Below are 26,488 nucleotides of genomic sequence, written 5' to 3' on the forward strand. Positions count from 1 at the left end.
CTGTCAGCCTGACCCAAAAAGGAGGAGATGCCAAGACCCACCGTGAGCCTCTCATTAGAAAGCTTTTGGCTTCAGGTTTTGACACTTGACTGACTCTTTATGTGAACAGTGTTATCATAACCTGCCAAATTCTTGACTCTATAAATTGGCCTTTAACAGCTTGTTAGGAATTCCAACTACTGTATTCTAGCACCAGCTACAGCACATGCAGAGCCTCTGCAATTCCACAAAATACAACTAAGCCAAATAATGGCCCAGTTCACATCTTTTTTTTTTTTTTTTTTTACATTTTAAAGCTACTTTACATTCAGTTGAGTCAGAAGTATGTTTTATTCTACTCTCTACCTTTAATCCTCTAGTAAGTTTTGTTCTGCTCACCAGGATTCAGATTCTTGTCCATAATGCAGGAGTCTGTTACATTTTTTCTCTTAGCTGTGTTCTCAGAGCAATTATAACAGCTCAGTCCCTTATTATTTACTGACTTTTTTTTATCATTGTCTTCTCGGCCTTAGGTTCAACATGCCTCATGATGACAACAATAAGTGCAAAGAAGAAGGAATCAAGAGCCCCCAGCACGTCATGGCCCCAACATTGAACTTCAACACCAACCCCTGGATGTGGTCAAAGTGCAGTCGAAAATATATCACTGAATTTTTAGAGTAAGACTCGAACTTTGAGTACAGCCTTCATGCTAGTATCTGGCCTACATGCAGTGAACTCATTGTGGGAAAGAAAACGTAGAGTCAAGCATTCCTTCTGAGTTGTTATTTTTGTTGACATTCCTGGGAGGAGGGAAAAGAAAAATACTCTCTGACATCTGTGTAGTTCATGTCCTCGCCAGCACCCAGAAGATTGCAGACTGAGCTGAAGAAAATGTTGAGATCTTAAAGAAAATATGTAAATGTTGCTTCATTCTTGGTAAAGCTATAAAATCTGTTCAGGTCTTGGGGAAGAGACCATGAATGTGATAACATGATGAAGGAAGGCAAATATTTATGTGCTTCTGAGTTAGTAATTTGGGGTTGGAAAGAGATAGGGAAGTGAGACATCCCCAAAGAACATTACAGGATGCATGAAAATTGCACAGACCTCCATGTTGTTGAATTAAAAACATCCTCTCTCTGTCTCTCTTTATCTCCTTCCCTCTTTCTCCTTTTTTGCTTTTTTTTAAAGTTTCCCACCAGGATGCTCAAGGATCCAATTACTTTATACAATATTCTTGTGTCATAGATTTATTGCTCTTCTCTCCCAGATGTACAGAAGGTTAAGTGATTATCCCAAGGTCACTGGGTGTATATTTCCCCAACCACAGGGAAGAGGGGGCTTGTTAATCAGAACTCACCGGGTGTGAATTTTCCAGAAGATGTGTTTGCAGAAACATGGAAGAACTGGCAGGTTGCTGGGGTTTTTGTTTTTTTTTTTCTGACTGGATGATCTAAAGTGTTTCTGACTGTAGTCATTGATTCACTTACCCATTCAGTCAGCAAATATTTACTAAACACTGATTGCTATGGACAGGATCCCATATTTGGGTGAAAAACAAACTTTTTTCACCCAAAACAAGCTTTTTACCCCTAAGAAGCTTATACTCTATTGCAAAATATGACAAAAAATAAACATTTCAGAGTAATTGCCCTGAAATGTGATAAAGGCTGAAGCAGGTATACATTTCCCCCTGGTTGTATACGTGGAGAAGGAAATGGCAAATTACTCCAGTATTTTGCCTGGAGAGTCTCATGGACTGACGAGCCTGGGGAACTACAGTCCATGGGGTCACAGAATCGGACACAGCTGAAGTGACTGAGCGTGCATTCATACATGCGTGTTGTATGTGTGGCCAGTGGTTCCACAAACAAGTATACACCAAAAAGTAGAACTTCAACTTCTGGACTCAAATTTGGATGAAAAGAATAGAACAAAAACAAAACCACAAAAGAACAACCTTTGCTACCATTAAAATGACAGAATGACATTCACGGTCTTTTGGAGACTTTGACAGTCACATCTTATCCACTGCCCTTACCACCTGTATTTTTCTGCTTCCCACAGCACTGGTTACGGCGAATGTTTGCTTAACGAACCTGAATATAGACCCTATCCTTTGCCTCATCAACTGCCAGGCCTCCTCTACAACGTGAATAAACAATGTGAATTGATTTTTGGACCAGGTTCTCAGGTGTGCCCGTATATGGTAAGTGTCTGGGGTCTCTATCTACCCTCAAAACTGGATTGTGAACTTTTTTTATTGATAGTTTTCCATTGGATTCTAATGCTAACATATACCACTCATTGAGTGGTCCACTAGCTATTAAGGATAATAGTAATAATGATGATGGGGATAAACAGTAATAGTTCTCAGTGTTGGAAGTTTCCTGCACTTTGTCAGTTCATTCTCAGCCCAAAAGGAAGATACCATTATGGTTTTTATTTTATAAGTGGGTAAGTGAGACTCAGGGGGGACAAAGTAACAGAGCTGGTAATGACAGAGCTCAGCCTTTTTCTCTCTGTGTCTCCTTTTCTTCCCACCAGCTTGTCCAGAAGACTTTTATTATAGGGACTCTTCTAGATTCAGTAACTCATGAGACAAAACTGTTTCCCTGTTTTAGCTCATCAATACCATGTCCTATGACTGCCTGGGGCTTGAAATCACTTCTGGTGGTAGCTCAACTGGCAAGTGTGTGATTCTTTGATGTATGTGTTACGAACATTTGGTTCAATGATATGATCCAGTGGTTAACAAGAGGCTTAGCAGAACTGTTCTATGGGATGCCCCATTCTATTCGTTTGGGTGTTTGTTTTTCTGGGAGAGGTTCAGAGATAGCTGGTGAACAGTGGTTCCATGGAAATAACAAAATATTTTGTGTAAAGTGTATCCATGATTATATTCATTTCTCTGTTATTCACGATAGCAAACATTAGGCGTGACCTACAAGCACAAGAATAGAAAGGTTAAGCAGACTCATGTGTGTGCTTTGCTCAATTGCCCAGTCACGTCCGACTCTTTGTGACCCTGTGGACTGTGAACCCACCAGGCTCCTCTGTCCATGAATATCTCAGGCAAGAATACTGGAATGGATTGACATTTCCTCCTCCAGGGCATCTTCCCAACCCAGGGACTGAACCCGAGCCTCTTGCGTCTCCTGCGCTGACAGGCGGATTCTTGACCACTGCACCATCTCCATTTAATGGAATATTATTATACAAAAATTGAAAAGTGACTGTACATGGGAACATGCTCCAGCTATAGTTTTAAATTAAAATACCAGGATAAAGAATTATTTTACTGAGTATTTTCTCAATGTAAAAGGGGGAGAAGAGCTTCAGAAAAGATTGGGTCATTTAAAACTTTTTCTTCTATTAAAAAAAAAAATAGTACCTTCTGAATTTTTCTATTGTGAGTATGGTTTATTCTCGTCATTATGGGAACAATTATCTTTTTGGCTAAGGACATTTGTGTCCCTGGGGCTAGTGACATGATACCTGGGCAGGCTCTTACTGCAGGCTCTTCACCGCTGAGCCAGGCTCCTTCCTGCCGGGTGCTCCTGATGTTCCCAGTCCTACACAGATGCCCTGCTCCTGCCTGCCCTGCGTCTTCTCCCTTTGGGTAGGACATGATGCCTGTTTGTGTGTACTCAGTCACTCAGTTGTATCTGACTCTTTGCAACTCCACGATGCCTACCGTTCAGTTAAACCTTCTTTCTGTCCTCTCTCTATCGTCCACGTTTCCAAAGAAGAGAGTGAAGTAATTTGAAGTATGTACTTGAAAACAGTCTGAAGGCATTTTCTCGTTAGATTTTGGTTTTCTCCCCTTGTCCGCAGGTGAAACACTGGGATTCTTCCATGTGGAAACCCACAACCTGAAAAGCTCATCTGGTCAGCTCCAGTGTGTGTAGGAGACCCTAGGCCTCTGCAGTGTATTTGAAGTCCAACTCCTTGGTTTCCTACCATGCTTTGGAGTTGAGTTTTGCTCTTCCATGTTTTGCGTGTATCTTGTTCACTGTCATCAAAGTTGTGCTTCACTTCACTGCGGCAGAGCAGAGAGTACATTCTGATTTGCTACATTTATATGTATCTTGAAGCTAAATGTATATATGAGTAGTTTGCCTTGAGATTACACAGTGTGAACAGAGTAGACACCCAGAAATTGTGGTTTCTGTGTTCTTTCCATTTGAGTATTTTGTAATTTCTTTGAAATATTTGTGGCATAAATAAAAACAAGCTACACTACAAGAAAAAAGAATAGTATGGCCTGAAATAGAGCTAAATATATCAACTTGGATAACTCTAAAAATCACAGTGCAGAGAGGAAGCAAATAGCAAATTGTAGGATGCATCTGTATGTTCTGAAGTATCGAATAGCATGGATTTGTTTAAAGCCAAAGTACTGTGCATTATCAGTAGATATTTAAACATTTGTAGTATAAGCAATAAGCTTCCCAGGTGGCTCAGCGGTGAAAAATCTACCTACCAGTGCAGGAAATACGGGTTTGGTCCCTCAGTCAGGAGATCCCCTAGAGGAGAAAATGGCAGCCTACTCCAGTGTTCTTGCCTGGAAAATCCCACGGACAGGGAAGCCTGGCAGGCTACAGTCCATGGTGTCGCAGAGAGTCGGACATGACTGAGCACATGTACACACACAGTAAAAGCAGTGGGAATGGTAAGATGATGAGCATCACTAGAACAGTGGTTATGTGGAGAAAGAGAAGGGATTGGGATTGAGAATGAGTGTGCAAGGCTGGGCCCATGAAGTCTTCTTTCTTAATTTGGGAGGTGGACATATGGGTATCCATTATGTTATTGTTCATATTTTTTGTATGCCTAAAATATTACTGATATTTTGTCCCTTCTTTTCTTCTGACAACCCCGAAACCTCTAGAAAAGAGCCATATATATGGCTTAGTAGGAAAAAATACTAGTTTTAACATCAAGTCAAACCAAAACTAATCACAACAGAGATCAAAACCCACTCTCCAGTCATAGCTCATTGCAAACCTAAACTCACATCATACACTTCCATTGTGACACTGACCTGCACTATGTTCTGCCAGCTTCAGTTTCCTCATCTGTAATTTGGGGAGACGTTACCAGGATCAAATGGCATCTTGTATGTTCCTGTTGCACAGTGGTTCCCCTTTGACATCCCTGCAAACCCTACCAGACATAGAAGTGTGTCTCCTGGGCTGCCCTCTGTATCCATTGGAATATTTCATCATTTATCAGACCAAGAAAAAAAAAAAAAAAACCCTTTCTAACCTATACTGTGCGTCACTGGCAGAACGACTGTTGAAAGCAACCCTGCCTTGCTTGCTGTCACTGAATCACATTGTCACTGAATTGTCTTCAACTGAATTGCGCAGATGCAGTGCAGACGGCTCTGGTGCAATAACGTGGATGGGGCGCACAAAGGCTGCCGGACTCAGCACACGCCCTGGGCTGATGGAACCGAGTGTGAAGAGCCTGGAAAGGCAAGTAACACCCCAATCTGTCCTCCTGTCTTGGGGCAGTTGTGGGCAAGATGTGGGCTGTAGGCTGAGTCACCACTGTTGAGAACATAAGTTAATGCAGTGTGTTTCAGCATGCATAATACTTTTTTGAGGTAGGAGGTTCAACTTTGCTCTTGAAAATTGTGCAAACTTACCTTACAGCCTAATACTGGCATGAGGGACATAGCTATCATTATTTCCTCAATTCCTTAGACATATTTTTCTGATTCTTAATGTTTTTTAAATTCCAATGTGCTTTTCAATTTGTGGGAACTTTTAATGTGAGGGTAGCATATCTTTTCTCTCTCTCTCTTAGAGTGGCAGTGGAAAAGGCTGTTATTAAGTTGGTGGAATATCTTAAAATCAAGAAAATACAGAAAGACTTACTGTGTTCACTACTTGGATATTAGGCTTTTCCCAGCCAGTGTTGATCACTTAATGGAGCTGTGATATCACCTGGGTTATTTGCAAATCCAAATTCTGAGTTGGTTATAATAGTTCCCATTTATTTGTTAGTAACCAAACAAAATCTGCTTCTTGTATAGCCTAATGATAACAATGTCCCGGCAACTACAAGTATTATTATTGTAACATTTTGCACCTGGTGTCTATTTTTTAAGGAAAAAAAAGGGGGGTAATATGTTAAGGATTTACTTACCAAAAGTTTTAGATGTGAACCTGATTTTTAAATTCGTAAAGAAAATGGTATTCTGTCACTTAGCAGTGATGCAGTCCCTGTACTATATCTGAATCTCATGTCATCCTTAAGTTTTTTCCTTTCTCCTCACTTCTCTCATCGTCCACTTTACTTACGTTTATTATTTTATTCTCATCTGATTTTCTCTTTTTCCACTTTAGGAATCAGTAGCTCCCAGTGTTTTCATGGAAACATGTGGTCCTCAGAGATGAGGAACTTACCTATCCCATCCCTGATTTTATAGATAGGGAACACAAAGGTGAAGTGACTTCAGTTCAGTTCAGTTCAGTCGCTCAATCGTGTTCAACTCTTTGCGACCCCATGGACTGCAGCACGCCAGGTTTCCCTGTCCATCACCAATATTCAGGACTGGTTTCCTTTAGGACTGACAGGTTTGATCTCCTTGTAGTCCAAGGGACTCTTAAGAGTCTGACTTGCCCACGGTCATTCAGCCTCACTCAGGGTGGAGTCCTCACACACCCCTGTCCCTCCCTCTCTATTTCTCTTTGCTTTCTGTGTCTGAAGGGGCTGCAGGCTCTGCAGCTGCAGGCTGTGGCCATAACTCAAGCTCACTGAGCTCTTGAAGTTTCTGTGGTCAAACAGGAGAACTAGTAGCTTATCCACTCATTTCTCAGAGTGATTTCAATTTTTTTTAATTTTATTAGAGTGGTTTTATAAAGTTACAATGAAGATGATTTCGTACTTGACCTAGCTTGGTTACTCTTGTCAGCTCTGGTCTCACTTCTTTACGGCTAGGACCTCAGCATTTGAGAAGACAGCTTTCTCCAAGAGCAGCCTGACAAAACTGTGTAAGGACATAAGCATATCAACTTTAGCACTGCCGCTTTCACTTACTTAGAAAGAAATATATCTACTTGGTCAGAGTGAACCTTTCACTTTTTGCAAAACATTTAACTCTGTGTTGATGGCCAGAGAATCTTAGGTTTGAGCGGAAATACGGTTCCCAGGTTTCCACGTCAGCCATCAGAATTCACTCGTTCTTCCTCAGTGAAGATGTAGCTTCAAGTCCTTCTCTACATAGTCACCCATACAACTGCTATCAGTTGCTGGGAGATGACAGTAGACATGATTGACAGCTTGGTTAGTTGATCTGAGTTGAAACCAGCCAACTATTCATTTAAATTGAGTCTGTTTGAGTTCAAAGATAGCACTTGTATTGTGTCATGGTTCTTAGTCAATCTGATATACCCACCTATTTGTCTAAATCTGATACATATTACTGATGGAAAAACCTTAACAAAGAAGAACTCTCAATCATATGATGAAATGAATTGTATTTAGTAAAATAGTCATGTACAAGCTACCAAGCTCCATGTAGTACTTGGGAAGATGTCTGTTGTGTCTTTTTCTAATCTTCTGTTTTTGTAACAGTAGCAGAAGATAAAAGATTATAGTATAATCTCATACCTGATAAATGGGGGGTTTGGGGAAATCTTTCAAAAAAACATTTACCTTGTATGCATTTGTTCAGCAAAAGCAAGAGACTTCAAGGAATTCCAAAGGGCAGACTCAGAACAGCTATGCAGAGAACATGATGGGTACATTTTTAGTTTGTTTTAGTAAAGTGGCTAAGTCTAGTAGCTTATATTAAAGATGTGGCTGTTGGTGTGTTTATTTCCCAGAAGAACATTTATTCATTTTACAAATAAGATGGTGAATATGTTTGCACAAATGTTCTGTGTTTCTCTGTTCTGTTTTGTTTTCACTGAATTGGCAGTAAAACCTTATCCTTTTCTCTAGCAAATTCTAACTCCCTTTGCTGCTAGGTTAAATTTTTTTTTCTTTCTCTTCTCTCTGCCCTGCTCCCTCAGCAGTAATCTGTCTTGGACTGCTGACACAATGTTATTTTGATGAATGGCTCTCTCATGTCCCTTTATTTTTTCCATTCTCTTGTTAAATCCATTAACATTTTCATTTTAACCCTGTTTGTAAATCTGAGGTTTGAAACTCTTGTATTTTAAGCTTCTTTGGGACAAAATTGACCTCCAAGTCCTTCTTCCAGTCTCTTTAGAAAAACATTTATGTAAAATATCATTTAAATGATTCTGGGTGCTTTTAGGAAAGATCGATTATATTTTGGCTCCAGCTCCACCAGTTGCTTAATGCTTTGTTATGATGTAATGGTTTTTCTAGTATATAATGATCGTTTGTTTAGTTTCCTGGTAAAATAGATTAACTTCATGCATATTTGCCAAACAGTCCCCATTTCCAGCCTCTTTCACATCAGGTTCTTCCCTCTTCCTCTGAGGTTCTCCTTTCCCTTTGAACCCCCATCAGTGGTCATATCAGCAAGAAATATTTAAGTTGCAGATGAGTTTTTATTTAGGTTTTCTTTTAAGAAGTGACCCTATAAGGACATTTTAATCCATTGTTAACTAACCTATGCCCTTACTCTTTGCTGGTTTATGGTAATACTTAATGAGAATTATGGTCACTTTGAAGAATATTGTTCTTGTGTGGAGGTAGAGTCTATAGAATAGAGAGGTCAGCAGACTAAAGACTGAAGTGTTGTGAGGAAAAAATATATTTCCAGACAACTTCTCATTATAGGAGTCTATGACTAGCCATAGGAATGTTCTCTTTAGTTTGTAGAATTTATAAAATGTGTATCTGATATCAAGATTTGAGGGCTGAATTTGGGCATCGGCTGTAACCTCAATTGTATATTAATTAAGAATTTTGTTCAGGTCAGACTGAATTATAGTAGTGTAAGAAAATTGGCTTTTTTTCTGACACACACATACACAAAAACTAGTCAGATGTAGGCAGGTCGTGGAGCTGCCATGGTAGGTGTACAAAATAAGAGACACAGGCTCCTAATTGCTTTCTGTTCTACTATCATATTCAAATGGCCATCATCCTCAGGGTCACAAAATGGCTGCTATAGCTCAAGCCATTGACTCTGAGTCCTAGGCACAATGAAACCAAAGGACAAGGTGCAAAGAGGCAAAAGGACCTTCCCAGGAATCTTACCCAATGAATTCTGCTAACATTTCTACCTATACAAGAATCCAGGGAAATATAGATTGTTAAGAAGGACGAAGAACAGAATGATATTGGGTAGACACCTCAGAGTGTCAGCCTCACCTCACCATCTCATTAGTCTTGCTTTTAAATCTCAGTCTATTTAAGATATCAAAAATTGTTCCCATTTGCTAACAGTAGAAGGACAGCATGTATCACAGTTAAGAGTGTGCACTCTGGAGCCAGATTGTCTGTGTTTCAGTATCAGCTCAGCTCCTTAACAGATGTTTGACATCAACCCCCCTGTGGCTCCATTTTCTTTTCTGTAAAAATGGGGGTAACAGCAATACCTACTTCATAGTATGCTATGAGGATTAAGTAAGTTAATACGTACCTAATACTTAGAAGAATGCCTGGCAACTATTAAGTGCTATTAAATGTAAATATTTGCTTTTATTATTACAAACCTTTTTCCAATTGGATCTCCTCTGTCCTCAACTGTGTGTTAGCTGCTTTCCATACATTGTCTCATGTTAAACTCAAGCAACTTTGGCAAGTAGGTTCTCATTTTTCAGCTATGGAATTAGAGTTCAGTGACTCATCCAAGGTCACAATTAATTTGTAGAATGGCCACCCCATGCCACCAGACCATTTGCCTGCTAAGCTATGTCCCCTTAAGATCTGCTCTGTCCAATACGGCAGCCACTAGCCACATGTGATTAGCGAGCATTTGAAATGTCATTCTGAACTGAAATGTGCTAAAATGAGAATACATACCACATGTTAAAGACCTAGCATGGAAAAAAAGTGTGGGAAGAAAACCTTAGTTACAATTTTATGTTGATTATATGGAAAAATAATAATGTCTTAGATATTTTGAGCTAAGTAAAAGATATTAAAGTTAATTTCAGTGTTCTTTTTACTTGTTTTAATGTGGCTGCTAGAATTTCTTAAATTATATGTGTGGCACACTTTATGTTATTAGATAGTGATGCTTTACACCAGGCTGCCTCTCTCACTGATTTTTTAAATTATTTATTTTTAATTGAGGGATATTTGCTTTACAGTATTGCATTGGTTTCTACCAAACATCAACATGAATCAGCCATAGGTTTACCCATGTCACCTCCCACTTGTCTCACTGATTTTTTTTTAAATTTATTTATTTATTTTTTTCCTTTATTTTTATTAGTTGGAGGCTAATTACTTTACAATATTGTAGTGGGTTTTGTCATACATTGACATGAATCAGCCATGGATTTACATGTATTCCCCATCCTGATCCCCCCTCCCACCTCCCTCTCTACCCGATCCGTCTGGTGTCTCACTGATTTTTATGTGCATAGATTCCAAGGAATGTTCAAGATTGCTGTAAAGACAACTGTAAAATAATTTGGGGGAGTGATGTGGTCACTGCTGCCTCTGCCCACATTTCTCGGGTACAGAGTTATCCAGGAGTCTTTGGATGCTGAACCTTTTAAGCTTCAGCCAAACAGCCCAGAGAGAGGAATGTGGCCCCAGTTACTCAAGAGGATAATTATAAGGAAAAAAGCATAAGGGAAGAGTAGAGAAAGCCTAACTGTGCTCTTTTAAACAGTTGTTCGCCAGGCTTTTGCCAGGACTGGCCGCTGACTGGGGCTTCACCAGTCTCTTATCTGTCCCCTTTCCCCGCGCACTCCCCCACCGCCTGACTCTGCTTCCAACCTGAGTCCTCCCTGCAGATAAATCACAGTGGCCACCACCAGCTCCGCTTCAGAGATCTGAGCAAGCGGCGGGGCGTCACTCTCCTGCTGCCCCTCTTCCTTTGTGCGTTGCTCAGTGACCTCGGCTTCTTGTCAGGGCCTCACACCCCAACAATGGCAGAGGGTTGAAATGGGCTTCTCCACTCCCTTGTCCTGCTGGGGAGTTTTACTTTGTTTTGCTTTAAAGCATCAAGGCCCTCTTCCTGCTCCAGGCTGAAGAATATGAAACCATTAGTAACCCAAAAGTAATAAAGTTTAGGGCTCCCTGTAATGTGTCCATTTTTGCTTTAGTCTCATCTTCTGCTAGAGTGAGTTTATAGGAATCATGTAACTAGCTTTTTTCCCCCCTCTCCCATTTAATTAAAATGGGGTTTTCAAATCCATGAGGAACCGTAAAGCATTATATTTTACCAGACTCACAACATCTCTAGGCCTTGTTAATGGAGATGCACTATGCAAATCCAATAACTCATTTCAACCCTGTCTATAACCAGTAGACAGCCCATTTCCATGCCTCATTTTTCCAAGTAGACTAATTGAGTGCTTCAAGGCTGGCCATTGGACTTTCCCTGACAGCCTGGATCCAGCCACTCATTGGCCAGTTTTATTCAAGCCAGTTGTAAATGAAGACACAGCCTAAAATCACTAAGAGGTTAAAGTCCCTACCATTTCCATTACTCACAGAGATAATTAAATTGCAACATTTCAAACCAGCACATGGAAAACAATGATAGTACGGGTATATTTAAAAGGACAGTGGGTCCTGCAATACCTCAAGCTCCGAGCTCTCCCTCACTGTTCCCCTTATTAAATACAGCACTGCAAGTTTGGATTTTGTGTTCCCAAAGAAATGGAGGTCCCTGTGACTGATGGATCCTGGGGAAGTTGGAGTCACTTTGGAACCTGCTCAAGAACATGTGGAGGCGGCATCAAAACAGCCATTCGCGAGTGCAACAGACCAGAGTAAGTCCTTGAGCTCATCGCTCTTACTACTGGGGCGGCAGGGGTGGAGAATTCCTAGAGGAAGTCATTTAAATGGAGGCAAGTGAAGAGCTCTTTCCAAATTATAAAGTGGGTGGACTTCTAGGACTTCCCAGACCCATGGTATCTACGCTCTGTCCCTCTGTGTTATTTTCCTCCTGTGACCCTTTATGTTAAAAGCTTTATCTGTTAAATGGTAGATGCTCTGTGTTGCTTTGACATTAGGGAATGTCTCACTGCCCCCCCCCCAACCCCCACCAAGAATTGAGGTAGCATGTTAATAAAGCGAACAAGTGGATGTTCATTAGGAAACAAAGAAATTGGACATTTCCATCTAGATTGTAGATAAATGTTAACGTTCTGCTTAGCAACTGAAATGCTAAAAAGGGCACACAGACCCCCAAGGTGGCATTAGTGAACCCCAAGGGACCTGGAAGCCCACGTCAGGATTTACTTTTGAATCAAACTGTTTTTTCCCTGACTCCTGAGGTCCCATCCAACAACCGCTTTTCAGGATGATTCTCAGCAAGTGACCATAGTGGTCTCCACCAGCCAAACCTTGTTGAAACTTACATGTTCAAATAAAGTCCACAGGATTTTCCCCCAGCATCTCATTATGATAGACATGTGTTTGGGGAGAGGCTATTTATAAGCGGATTTTAAAAGTTGCTATCTTCATTATAAGGAGTGATATCATATTTTGTCTGGTTCTAAGATGTATAAAGTTTAAAGGAACAGAAAATTATACATGCTATTATTGTCATCAAAGCTATATAGCCCAAGAGGTCTTCCCAGATTAGTTTTTAGATATGCAGACTCACAGCCATCTTTAAGAACCAGCTGCTTTGGAATTATGCAAAACGGTTTGACTCAGCAGTACTCTTTAATTTTTGACAGCCTATATTAGGGATAACAGACTGGATAGGAGAGCGAAGCAAGCCGGTTGAGGAGCAAAGTGGGCTAGTGCAGTAGCCCAGGTTTTACTGCAGAGTCTAACCCTGAAGTCCTGAAATAGTAATGGCTACTCAGGCCAGCTGATTCTCCCTGAGCAGGAAAAGGGCCTCCTGTTGACAAAGGTGCCATTTTTTAATAATGAAAATCTGAATTGTAACACAAAAAAGAATATAGCTTTAGCCTGTGGTTGCAAGCCCTGGTCACATAAACACTCTGTATAGTTCAAATCACAGATGGCGATTAATTTATTTTAATTTATCTTTGTTCACAGTCCAAGATTATTTCATATCCATATAATATAAATGTTTAAGAACAAGTAAAAAGCTATAAGATATAGACTCTGATCTGTAAAACTAACCCTGTAGCTATGTATATAAACTAATACACATTAGATTTTCCCATAAAGTCTATTGTTTAGGATTAGTTTTTAAAACAATAATGTAGAGAATGGACATACGTATACGTATGGCTGAGTCCCTCTGCTCTTCACCTGAAACTGTCACAATATTGTTAATCAGTGATACCTCAATGCAAAATTAAAAGTTAAAAAAAATAATGTAAATATAGTAGGTGTTTTCAAAAAATTCAGATATAAAAGCATATGATATAAAAACTTACTGTCATTATTATTCCTACTCCCCTACTCCCCACAAGAAATAACCACTAAAAAATAATTTGTGCATTATTCCAGACTTTCAAAAGAGATTATAGATCTAATATGTATTGCATGAAATAAGTATCACATAACAAAGTATGGGTCATCCTATATATATATTGTTCCACAACTTGCTTGTTAAAATCGATTGGTTACATAATCTAAGCTGCTTATATTGTTGAAGTTTTAAAACAGAACACTTTAAGCTAGCAGCAAATATGATGAATTTTTTTAAAACTTAAAACATTTGGCTACATTGAACCAAATTGTTCCTATTATGTTGTTGCTGTTGTTATTTAGACACTGAGTCATTTCTGACTCCTTTGCAACCCCATGGACTGTAGCCCACCAGGCTCCTCTGTCCATGAGGATTTTTCAGGCAAGAATACTGGAGTGGGTTGCCATTACCTTCTCCAGGTGATCTTGCTGACCCAGGAATTGAACCTGCATCTCCTGCTTTGGCAGGCGGATCCTTTACCAATGAGCCACCGTGGAAGCCCTGTTATTATCATAATCAGCTATTAATATCATGGGGGTGTGGATATTGCAAATAGTAGGTACTTTTAACATTTTGACTCAAGAGTATTCCATTCAAAAGAAGTGGGTTTTTTGTTTTTGTGTGTGTTTCTTTTGTTTTAATAGTGTTAGAGCAATTCTAAAAGTAGTGTGGAAAGAGATAAATTATACCATAACTGGAATGGGCCAGACAAAGAAAAGCACCCAGTGTAAAGATCTCAGCAGGAAAAGATCTTGAGCTTCAAAGCAAAGCAGAGATACTCGCCTTTAGAAGTTAGGAACCGATCATTAAAGACTTCAGTTAGATGTCCTTGTCCTGGATGTTTGCTATGGGAAGTTTTAAAATAATACAATCCACCTTGTTGAGTGTCATCACTGACATCATTTCATTAAACTCCTCCAAGTTATGTGCACTTTGGGATGTCCCTGTGAACTACTAAGGAAGGAGTCTGCCTCTTGTAATTGAGATTACGATGGCGCTGGGGAAGTCAGCTAGACAAGAGAGAGGGACACTGGAAAGAGAAAAACAGGTCCAAATCAGTTTAAAAGCTTGTTCAGAGAAATTAGCAGAGCAGATGGTTCATTATGTAGAATGTGCCAGTGATTGCTGATTCTCAAGAAGTTTGAAAGAACGGAACCCCTGGCTCCCACGTTGGCTGGCAAAATGCTCTTCTCAGTTTCAGAAGCCCTTAGAATATAATAACAAGCTCCATTTTTAGAATCCGTGGTAGGCCTCTATCAAGAACACTGGATTGTTCTTTTGTTTTCACTGTATTCATGGGATTCAATAATATATTTATTTAGTATCTGGATACTTTAAGCTATGTATTTTTTCTTTAAATATAGATAAGCTAAAAAAGGGAAGCAGCCTTGCCATGTGCATGGGATTATGCTATACTCGAATAACAAACTTTGGAAAGCATATCCTCTCTAATTTTATATCCCCAAAATGTTTTTGGTCCCAGTTGGTACACCTCATGACAGTGGAGCCCTAATGTTTTGTCTTTAAATGCTTTACTTTTTTATCCCATTTTTTATTTATGTCCTACATATAAGATAAGCGTATGTCTTGGTTTGTAAGGATGGTTCCCATTTACATCTGTTATCCTGGAGAAGTTATCGATAGTTCTCCTTTCAGTTCTCAAAATGTCCTGAATTAAACAAGTACATGGTCACCTGATCTATAAGAAACATGTCATAGGATGAAATTTAAAATCAGAACCACCAAAAACAGAATTTGGGGTCCCAAAACAAGAAAAAGCTATAGATATAAAAGATGCATTACCAGGCCTTTGGGCCATATACTTATTTTGTCCTTTAAATTTGGCTCTGAGGTTCCCGGTGACTAGAACAAACCTGGATTACAGAATTGTTATGGTCTATCAAGCTAAAAAAATCATGCAGATTTTTTTTAAGAAAGGCAAAGTATTTCCTTCTTCTTATGCTTCTGTTTTGCTTTTAAATTGGTAGGTCAAATTAAAGAATAAGCTCATAGATTTGAGAAAAAGACAAGATTGTAAACTATGTATTTCCCATTTAGGCTTTGACTCTAGCTACTGCTTATGAAATCTTCCATAAACAGAAAAATAAACATATGTACATTTCATCTAAGAAAATCAGTCCCTCATTTGACTGTGAAGTTTTTGGCTTCCTCATTTGGAAGTTTTTTTGAGGTATTGAGTTGGATGAATTTACAGATGGTCCCCAATCTATGTTGGTTAGACTTAAGGTTTCTCTACGATGGTGCAAAAGCAATACGCTAGGATTCCCAGGTGGCTCAGTGGTAAAGAACCCACCTACTAATTCAGGAGACCCAGGAGATGAGAGTTCGATCCCTGAGTTTGGAAGATCCCCTGGAGAAGGAAGTGGCAACCCACTCCAGTGTTCTTGCCTGGAAAATCCCATGACAGAGGAGCCTGGCGGGTCACAAAGAGTTGGACATGACTTAGCAATTGAGCAGGAGCACATGCAGAAGAGAAAAAGTGCTTCAGATTTTGATTTTTGATCTTTTGTCAGGCTGCTAATATGCAGTATGATGCTCAGATAATGCTGGGCAGCAGCATCCACTGTACCTCCCAGTCAGCCATGCGATCATAAGGGTAAATAACTATTATGCTTCTAACCATTCTGTACCTAGATAACCATTCTATCGTTTACTTTCAGTATAGCATTCAATACATTATGAGACAGTCAATACTTTACTATAAAATAAGCTTTATGTTTGATGATTTTGCTCAACTGTAGGCTAACATAAGCATTCTGAGCATATTAAAGGCAGGCTCTTCAGTAAGTTGTGTATTAAATGCATTTTCAACTTTTAAGATATTTTCAAATTACAATGAGTTTAATCAGGACATAACCCCATGATAAGTCTAGAAAGATCTGTCTTTTGAAATACTGAGAATTGGCTGCCCTGGGAAAGCCATTAACTAATGAATGTATAGAGATCCAGTCCCACAGACTATTCGTTTGACAGAGTTGCTAATGATTGCTAGTATGGCCCCTTATCCCATCTAACCCTTGAATAGCCTTTCAGCATTCCTCATAACTGGTCATTAGACCCCTTCTTAAAACCTTCCAGATACAGAAAACACATTTACCTTCTCAGGCTGCCTGTTGTATCATTAGAAATTTCTTCCTAGTGCTAACACTAATTTGTTATAAGTAAACATAAATGTTGCGGTTTTTGTTCAAACCCATTTGCAGACCAAAGTTTAACTTTCCTTATAGGTAGAATACACCTACAATGATCTTTGCAAAATTCTCCCAGAGCTTTGGCCATGCAGCATTGTGCGTTTTCTTTGTATATATGATTCAACTTGCCTGTGCTGAATACAGTTACTTTCATAGTAATTAGCAATTTCCATAAGTTCTTTCTATCCCTATTTGAGAAATAATATTTTAAAAGTATCTTAATAGTTGGAAAATGTGACTAATACTATTTCTAAAGTTACATTTCCTATAATTTTCAGTATTTGCCTCTGGGAGAATAAAACTCCCACTCAGCTAAATTATTAAATTAAAACACGAATTTTTCCATGAAATTCAGTTGTCTAAAGCCCTCCCCATCACACAGTCCATGCAGATTTGGTAGAGATCCTATTGTCTAGGATATTTTTTAAAAGCTATATATTTTAAAGGGCGAATTTATGCTCATTCATAAAATACCATTTGCCTTCATACAAAAAGCAAACAAAGTCATAGAATGAGTTTTGAGATGGGAAGAGACCTGTGTCAAGAGCAGCACTGTGGGAGGGAGGCCAGGTCATGGGCTTTGGTCAGGAAGGCCTGCCTGGTCTCTGTGTGTCTCACTTAGCTGGCATGGGAACTTGCCAGGTTAGTTAACATCTTAAACCCAGTTCAAGCAAAGGTTCAGAAACAAGGGTGTCACTCACTACCTACTACCCAGGATGGCTGTGCACAGTCAGTGACACATCTTGGCAGGTGACATGGTGCCTTGTATGCTAGACCAGCTCAGGGGTCAGCAAACATTTTCTGTAAAAGGCCAGATAGTGAATATCTTAGATTTGGGGAGCGTCGGCTGTCTGTCCCTACTATACAACTTTGTGATTTAGTGAGAAACATACGTTGATAATATGTAACATGTGGGTGTAGCTATATCCCAACAGAACTTTTATTTATAGACATGGAAATTTGAATTTCATATACTTTTTATGTGATCCAAAATATTCTTTTTATTTATTTCTAAATTATTTTAGAGTGTTAAAAACTATTCTTAGTTCACTAACCGTATGAAAACAGACAGTAGGCTGGATTTGGCCCATGGACTGTAGTTACAGACACTTGGAATAGCTTAACATTTACTGTGTGGGTGGCCATGTTCAAGTGCTTAAGATCTATTAACGGAAAAACCCTCACTCAGCCCCATGAAGTAGATATTAGCATCATCTCCCTTTTATGGATAGGGAAACTAAAGCTTAGAGAGATTCAGTGATTTGCCTAAGATTGCACTGTTGTTAAGAAACAGGGCTGGGGTTCAAACCTTCTGTTTCCAGGATCCGTATATAACCTTCAGCAATATTGCCTCATACATGAAGTGTTTTCTATGTGTTCTTTGTTTTTTTAAATATCAGTTATAAAAAGAAATTTAAAAATACTCTTTTGGTACTGGTCAGAGCAAGCAAGGTGGACAGTGTTACTATGTGAAACAGGAAGCCACCTGCAAATGTTAACTGTTTGCTGCTCTTGTTCAACTTCAAGAGTCAGAAAAGACTTTTTATATAAGAGAACTAGAAGAGAAAAATCAACTCTAAAATAAATTATTTTCAAAAGGGAAGAAATATGAGTTACTTTCAGGCAACAGGTAAATGACCCGATGGATCCCACTGTAGTTAGTTGGAACATTAAAAAAAAAAAAATTCCATGAAGTTTGCTTCAATTTGAGAAAAAAATTGAAGGTTATCTTCCTTATAAATGGAAAAACAAATTTTACAGCTATATGAGCCTGCTCTGTTATTCATGTGTCATCAGTGATATTTTATGCATGAGACTAGGTTGCTTTGGTACTGAGAGAACTTGGTATCCAGGAAACCAAGACTGTATCTCTATATGGTACCAAAAAAGAAAAAGACAGGATTCAGGGCTGTAGCTCCTGGGTAATGAAACAGAAAGAGCACAGAGAGAGAATCTGGGAAGCTTGAATTTCAGTCTGGTCTCTGCTCTTTTGTTAGCTGTGTTACCTTGGGCAAAGTCCTTAACTTCTCTGAACCCTTGGTATAAAAGTACCTCACCTGGCTTTCCCTTGCACAAGATACGTGTGCGTATGGGCTAGTCAAGCCCACAAGGCAGATGTAAACCACATGGCTTAATGGGGAAACAGTCATACATAGATGTTGATGGATTATGTGCTGTTTTGCATCCCTAGATACAGCCTTCATGATAAATGACAATGAATACTTACCATACTCCTTATTGAACTCTTCATTTATAACAAGCCTTTCAGGTGAACGGTATCATCTGTGTTTACTTGGGCAGAACGAAGCTCACAGAGGCCAGGTAGCTCACACAAAGTTGCCCAGCTTGTGACTGCAGAGCCCACTCTCTTACCTCCCTCTGCACAGTGGAGTAAACATGTTTATAAGAGCATCATACACAGGAAGCCCTTGCTGAGACTCAGGCACTCAGCTATACCAGTGAGACCTGACTCACCCATACATCATAGCTTGGATGCAGTACTCAAAACAAACTGGATCAGATTGGGTTGGGTTGTGCTGAAATATGACATCATAGTTGCTAACATTTTTAAGCATCTGCTGTGTGCACTCATTTTAGAGAAGAGGAAAACTGAATCTGTGGGAGGCTGGAAAGTTGTCTCTAGTCTCAGAGTGAGGCTGGGGCCACGACGGGGAACCAGATCCAACTCTGGAGCCTTACCAGCTTTGCTAGACTGCCCTTGATTCTGTATTTTATGGTCATGGATAGAGTTCCCATTTCCCAAGTCCTAGTTTAGCAAAAGAAAACAAAGGGAAAAAAGAACACTTCTTGTTGTCTGAATTACTCGGAAAGATTCACTCTAAAGACAAAAGGTAGAAATCTTTCAGTTTGAGAGGTGCCTTAGAGTAGCTACAGTATCCAGGCTGCTCTAGCTGTGGGTGGGTGAGTCTGATTTCCTCTGATTCTGTGATCTTCCCGTTTCTGTGATGCACTTGGCAAGCTGTTGACCGTTGGGAGATGGGTTATATAATTTACTCTCTGGGTCACATCTGGAAAATCCATGAGCGGGGTTGCATGCTGAGATTAAATTGTTCTGTGGTGCTTTGCAAGGCATCCTCCATACTCTTGTCACACACAAGTTAATGAAACCAGTACACTCTCTCCTGCTTCTTCTATTAAGTTTAGTCAAAATATGAGCACATCCTATTCCATCTTATTTGTAAAACAAAACAAAAAACAATAGTCATGCAGGGAGAGAGAGAGAAAGAGAGAAGAGGGAAAGAAATAAATGGAAATGGAATGAGGCAAATTTTAGAATGGTCACCCATGAGAATATCATGGTACAGAGGTAGACAGGAACATTCCAAGTACTCATTTGTACCTTTTCTTCTTCTCTGTCATTAAAGGAGTGTGGATGTTCAGGGCATGGAGGACAGAACATGACCTGATAGACCCCAGATTTTATATTTCAAACTTTAAGTTAGATGTTCTCTCATTTTATCCTCAAAACTGCCTTACCTTATCAGAATGGTGCTTTCCCATTCTACACATGGAAGGGTTGAGGCTTGCAGACATTCAGTGACTTGCCCAGGCTTATACACTTACTGATGTTGAAGGCAGAGTACAAACCCAGACCCCCAGAGCCCTTGTCCTGACCACTTCACATTTGCCTCCCTCCAAGACAGGAAGCCACATTATAACATACAACATTATAATACATTAGAGAAATATAGTATAATACAGCCTGTATGTTCTTTACCTTTCATCAGGCCCAAAAATGGTGGCAAGTATTGTGTAGGGCGCAGAATGAAATTTAAGTCCTGCAACACAGAGCCGTGTCCCAAGCAGAAGCGAGACTTCCGAGACGAACAGTGTGCTCACTTTGATGGAAAGCATTTCAACATCAACGGTCTGCATCCGAATGTGCGCTGGGTCCCAAAGTACAGTGGAAGTAAGTTCATCTGGGGAGGTGCCCACGGCTGCAGGCTGGCACAGGGTCCAGGCACGAAAGTCACGTCGTGTGGTGTTTCTCCTGTCTAGTTTTGATGAAGGACCGCTGCAAGCTGTTCTGCAGGGTGGCAGGGAGCACAGCCTACTATCAGCTCCGTGACAGAGTGATAGATGGAACACCGTGTGGCCAGGACACCAATGACATCTGTGTCCAAGGCCTGTGCCGGGTGAGTCCCAGATGGCGCGCTCTTCACCGTGTTGTCCTGCTGCCAAGCTGCGATGTGCAGCTTCCTCGATACAATAGCAGCTGCTTGTGTCTGCAATATCTCTAGGGCAGTGGTTCCTAAAGTGGGGTCCTCAGACCAGCTTGAGCACCATCTGATTCTCTTTTTTTTCTTTGTTTTATTTTATTTGATTTTTTAAATTGCAGTGTAATTGATTTACAATGTTATACGAGTTTCAGGTGTACAGTGCAGCGATTCAATTATATTTATCTGTGTGTGTATGTATATATATCCTTCCTTCTCTCTTATTGGTTGTTACAAAACATTGAGTGTAGTTCCTTGTGCTTGGGCTATATAGTAGGTCCTTATTGATTATGTATTTTATATACAGTACTGTATATCTGTTAATCCCAAACTCCTAATTTATCCCTCCCAGCACTACGTGATTCTGATGCATGCCAAAGTTTGAGAACCACACTCTTCTGTGGGGGCCTGCAAGAAACTTCCCTGTGAGGAAATTATAATCGACACTATACACAACTTCTATACCTTAACCATTGTGCATAAGGCTAAACCCCAAAGCTTCCTGACAGCAGGTTTTAGAAATTGAATAACACTTGTGGCAGATAGTAAAGCATCAAAGCACTGATTTCTTGAGGTTTGGCACTATTTTCCTGTTCTCATTAGTCAGAAGTCATTTCTTACACAGCCAGGCTCTAGGATGATGCATTTGTTCCTTGTAAGCAGTCCAGGGCACATTGAAGCTCCTCACTGGTAGGATTTGATGAAAGAGTCTCTGAGCTTCACCCAACTCCTGACCACAGCTATAGTGAGGACTTCCTTGTCACTTCATGCTAGAGCAAAACATGGAGTTTCTCCTCAGAGACTGGTTCATTCGAAGGAGCAAAATAGATGAGAATGTGAACTCTGTCCTCCTGGTCTTCTGGTGGTTGCCACTGACGTTTTCAGACTCTAGTCTGCTCTGCTGCATTGCGTTAAGGTAGGAAGACAGTGAAGAGGCCGCTTGGAACCTGAGGCCTCAACCTGGCAGCCTGCAGTCATGCTTTAGTCCTCCATTCATAGCCAGTGTTTAAACATAGGGGATTTCACATGAAATCAAATTTTCAAGATCTTGGAAAATTGAGAAATGTTAACACTAGCCTCCTGTTTCTGCATGGCAGCAGTATCGTGGATTAGACAGCGACTGCTACCTTAAGATGGGGTGTGAGCTGTTTAATGGGATAGCCCTCAGCCACTCCTTAATTTTTTTTTCCCATTCCTGAGCTGTTTTTCTCATTTACTTTACTTACTTGTAGGCCAGTGCTTCTCAAACTTTAATTTCTAATTGAAGCACCAAAAATCTTATTTACATGCCAGGAAATATACTCTGACTCAGTGAATCTGGGTGGGGCCTCAGATTCTGCATCCCCAACATCATTTGGGATGCCCATGGCTACTGGTCCAAGGACCACATTTTTCCCATAGCAAGGATAAAGACTATTTGAGTTCACCACGCTTAAAAGTTTACAAAGACCTTAATTTCTTGTCATTTTGAATGCCCCTTTTTCAAAGAAACACATTACCAAAGAATTTATAACCTCTCTAATACTTACCATGTATTTCAACTGTTTTCTTTTTAAAAGCAAGCTGGATGCGATCATGTTTTAAACTCAAAAGCCCGGAGAGATAAATGTGGGGTTTGTGGTGGCGATAATTCTTCGTGCAAAACAGTGGCAGGAACATTTAACACAGTACATTATGGTAAGAATTTGTTCCTAAGAACTGTGAGAAGAAAAATAGTCAAACTGTTAACATTATTAACCACATGTAATATATAAAAGTATTTGTGTAAAACATAAAATCAGTCTTGTTAAGGTATATTACCCATCTGTCTATAAGACACCTAACAGTGAGAATTCTGATATATTCACCACCCTTTACACCATGCTTAGAGAAAATGAACCAGTCTGTGGAATGCTCAATTTCTGCTCAATTCTTTTCAGGTTACAACGTTGTGGTACTAATTCCAGCTGGTGCTACCAATATCGATGTGCGACAGCACAGTTTCTCAGGGAAATCAGAGGATGATAACTACTTAGGTGAGATGGGTGCCCCTGCCTTTTGTAGGAATTCTGGTTCCTTTTCCCTATAGCATGTAGAGAGCTTTCAGATTTAATGTATTTTTATAAAAGACATTGATTTTGAAACTCATTATTTTATTTCTCCTTCATACATTGTACCCTCAGTATGTTGATTTAAGAGTCATGTAGTTACACTAGTCAATATCAAGGAATTGACTCTGGATCTTAGAAAATAGAAATGCTCCAAATCAAATTTTGAAAGCACTAGCCTTTTAAGTTTAGCATAAAATCATTGCTATCTTTGAGTCATTAAAAAAGAAATCTGTCCTTTGAGTAACTGACATGCCAGTGTTTTCATAAAGTTGTTACTTAACTTAACCAATAGCAGACCATAGGTGGATTTATTCAATATTTCATTATGCCTGATCATTCCAAAAAGTTGTATACTGGCAATATTTTTCTTAGGTCATTACTAACATGGCCCATCTTGCTATTCTGTAGGTTCTCCATCCTTCTCTCACCATGGACAGGATCATGATTAATTCAAATTTATTCCTGTTTTCTAACCACAACTCACCAGGAACTCTATGTTCATTTTTTTTTTTTTTTCAGTTGGTGGCTCATCCTAGTTCCACTTCAATTTATTATTTTGTAAACTTCCATAAATGATTAGGAAATTCACCCAATCATTTTTAATTTAAAAAAAGGACATGGGGACTGGAATAATGACAGAAAAGGATTGAGCTAGTCAGTTAGCACAACCAGACTCTTCTTAGCTATGAAAAACAGCAGGAGTTGCACTTAGATCTAGAAGAAATCAGGGCAGTCTTGCTGGGCTGCCAATTTTTAAAAGAAATGAATGGACTTTCTTATAATGCCCAGGCAGGGACTCTACTTATCCATCTTGAATACATCCTCTATAGAGGCTCTACAACAAATTCCTCTGTTGTAGCATTATCTGCAGTGTCTCATTATTCATTCAGAATATGTGCCAGGCTCTGTTCTAGGCATGATAAACAAACTGAACAAAAACATTAACAAATAAAAATCTCTCTTTCCTTAGAACTTACTTTTTAGTGGGAAGAGATAGATGATAAACAATAATAGATAAGCAAACTATATTCTGTTAGAAGGTCATAAGTAAAATTAGAAAATAGAGGAAATCGGGATACTGAGGGTGGAGCAGGAACAGTAGAATTGAAAATACTTGAATTGTAGCAAGCGATAACAGATATCTGGGGAAGAGCATTCTAGGCAGAGGGAATAACCAGTGTGAAACCCTTAAAAGAGTAATGCGTCTGGTTTGTTCCAAAGATGGAGGCCAGTGTGGCTGGAGCTGTGTAAGCACAGAGGAGAGTCCTAGATGAATTTAAACACGTATCAGGACTAAATCAGAGAAGGCCATGTAACTGTTGAAAGAACTTGAATTGTAAGAGACAAGGGTAGCTACTGGATATTTTGAACCATGGACTAGCATGATATAGTCGTATTTATATTTTCAAAAGAGTACCCTACTTGTTACATTCAGAATGGGGGGTTGGCCAGGGGGAAGGGTACACAGGGTATAAACAGAAAGACTGGTTAGGAAGTTATTGAAATAATCTAGTGGGTGGATTGAATATGGTATGTGAGAGAAAGAGAAGGCTCAAGGGTGACTCCACAGTTTTGACCTGAGCAGCTGAAAGAATGGAGTCACTATCAACTCAGCTGAGACTTGTTTCTTATATATTTATGTGACCACTGGTGTTTTAGGATCAGAAGCTGTGATTTTGTTTCTTTAGCTCAAGATCGAAAGCCTTTACATAATATGAACTGAGTACATGATGGCTGAGTTATTGAATAAGCATCGTTCACACCATCTGTACTGAGTACCTACCATTAATGGGGATGGAATTATGATGGAAATATATAGAATCTTCCTTCTTTTATTTGTTTATAATTTCTTTCTTTCTTTATTTTTGGCTGTGCTGGGTCTTTGTTGCTGTAAGGACTCTTCTGTAGTTGCTGAGAGTGGGGGGCTACTAGTTAGGGTGAATAGGTTTCTTATTGCAGTGGCTTCTTCTTGTTGCAGAACACAGGCTCAGGCACAAGGGCTTCGGTTGTTGTGGCACGTGGGTCAGTAGTTGTGCCTCCTGGGCTGTGGAGCACAGGCTCTATAGTTGTGGCTCACAGGTTTAGTTGCTCTGCAGCATATGGGATCTTCCCGAATCAGGGATCAAACCCATGTCTCCTGCACTGGCAGGGAGATTCTTTACCACTGAGCCAGCAGGGAAGCCCTCCTTCTTTTAACCATGCATGCTAAGTTGCTTTAGTCATGTCCAACTCTGTGCAACCCTATGGACTGAAGTCAAAACAGGTTCCCCCGTCTATGGGATTCTCCAGGCAAGAATACTGGAGTGGGTTGCCATTTCCTCCTCCACTTCTTTTAGGAAAGACTGTTAAATCTTTCTTGGAATCAGTTCTCAGTGGTCACATCACCTTTTCCACACCCTAAACACTCAAAGGAGTGGTGCCTTTTAAAACAGTTAACAAAGTTCTTGGGGATCCTTTTCAAATTATTTTTGGGGAATCCCACATTTTTCCTTCAACCACCGTACAAAATGGGTCAGGCATTTTTCTTCGTGGACTGGGTTATAAATTAGAGCCTGTGACTGCTGTGGTCTTGCTACTTCCTAATTAAATCCAGCAGCATTGCATGCAGCCCCCTTTATTGGTTAATTTCCTGAGAGCCAAATGCCATGTTGAGCCATTCCTTTCTTCTCCTCAAAAAGGAAAAGGATTCTCCAGTGTTCTTCTCCTTCTGGGGAAAAATATCCTTTCAAGCAGTGGCCTTAGTTCAATTCATCAACCAGGTTGGGCACCTAAATTAGGGAGGACCTTCTGATATCCTTTTATGTCTCACTAGAGGTTTCTTAATCTCCTTGTAAAGAATGAAAGCAAAATTAAAGAAGGTTTGTCATCTGGGACGGGCAGTTTGAAGTAGTCATGGCTCTTTAATGGAATATTACAGGAAAGTTACCTGTTGGTCAAAGAACGTCTCTTTGGAAGCAAATGAAAAGTGCAAGCAAAGATGGCACGTCACAGTTCACCAAGTGTGAAGGTTAAGACCTCAGAGCCTTTGAACCTTACTGTGGTTTCTTAACAAGTTAGGAAGAGTATGATGTTGTTACCAAATCTGGCGTGTGTAAATGTTTACTCTCGGTTTGAAGGAAGGCACAGCAAATGCTCTAAGAAGATTTTAAAGCCCCCAATTGAGTCTTGCTGGAGTCCAGCCCCAGCTGTTTCGTTGCTAAGCAATCATCATCCTTATCCCTCATATTTTTCTTTAAGGTCAGTCAAGCCATACTCTTTTTGCATGTGTTGGTGAAGAAGCAATTTCCAGGAGAGAGGGCCTTTGTAGCCGCCCAGCTCTGATGGGTGAAATGGGGGGGAAACCAACCCAGGAAATTAGCTCCCTAATCGCATTAGTGGGAGGTGGGGCAGTAGATGGTTGTTTTCAGGAAACTATTTGTTTCACGAGGTACCGAAGCAGAAAGCCTCCGTGTC

The 26,488-nt window shown here is 39.9% G+C and overlaps 1 protein-coding gene across 3 annotated transcripts in view; it reads left to right on the plus strand.

The window, feature by feature from the left end:
- Window positions 1–26,488, plus strand: part of ADAMTS9 (ADAM metallopeptidase with thrombospondin type 1 motif 9) — a 162,489-nt gene that overhangs the window by 35,792 nt on the left and 100,209 nt on the right. For all 3 annotated transcript variants that reach the window (XM_061128143.1, XM_061128145.1, XM_061128144.1), the window contains exons 9-16: window positions 513–659; window positions 2,050–2,191; window positions 5,358–5,465; window positions 11,725–11,870; window positions 20,457–20,638; window positions 20,728–20,864; window positions 22,505–22,622; window positions 22,865–22,960. In XM_061128143.1, coding sequence (XP_060984126.1) covers window positions 513–659; window positions 2,050–2,191; window positions 5,358–5,465; window positions 11,725–11,870; window positions 20,457–20,638; window positions 20,728–20,864; window positions 22,505–22,622; window positions 22,865–22,960 — 1,076 coding nt within the window. The remainder of the gene's footprint in view (window positions 1–512; window positions 660–2,049; window positions 2,192–5,357; window positions 5,466–11,724; window positions 11,871–20,456; window positions 20,639–20,727; window positions 20,865–22,504; window positions 22,623–22,864; window positions 22,961–26,488) is intronic.

The sequence above is a fragment of the Dama dama genome, chromosome 24 (assembly GCF_033118175.1).
Source record: "Dama dama isolate Ldn47 chromosome 24, ASM3311817v1, whole genome shotgun sequence".
Lineage (NCBI taxonomy): Eukaryota > Metazoa > Chordata > Mammalia > Artiodactyla > Cervidae > Dama > Dama dama.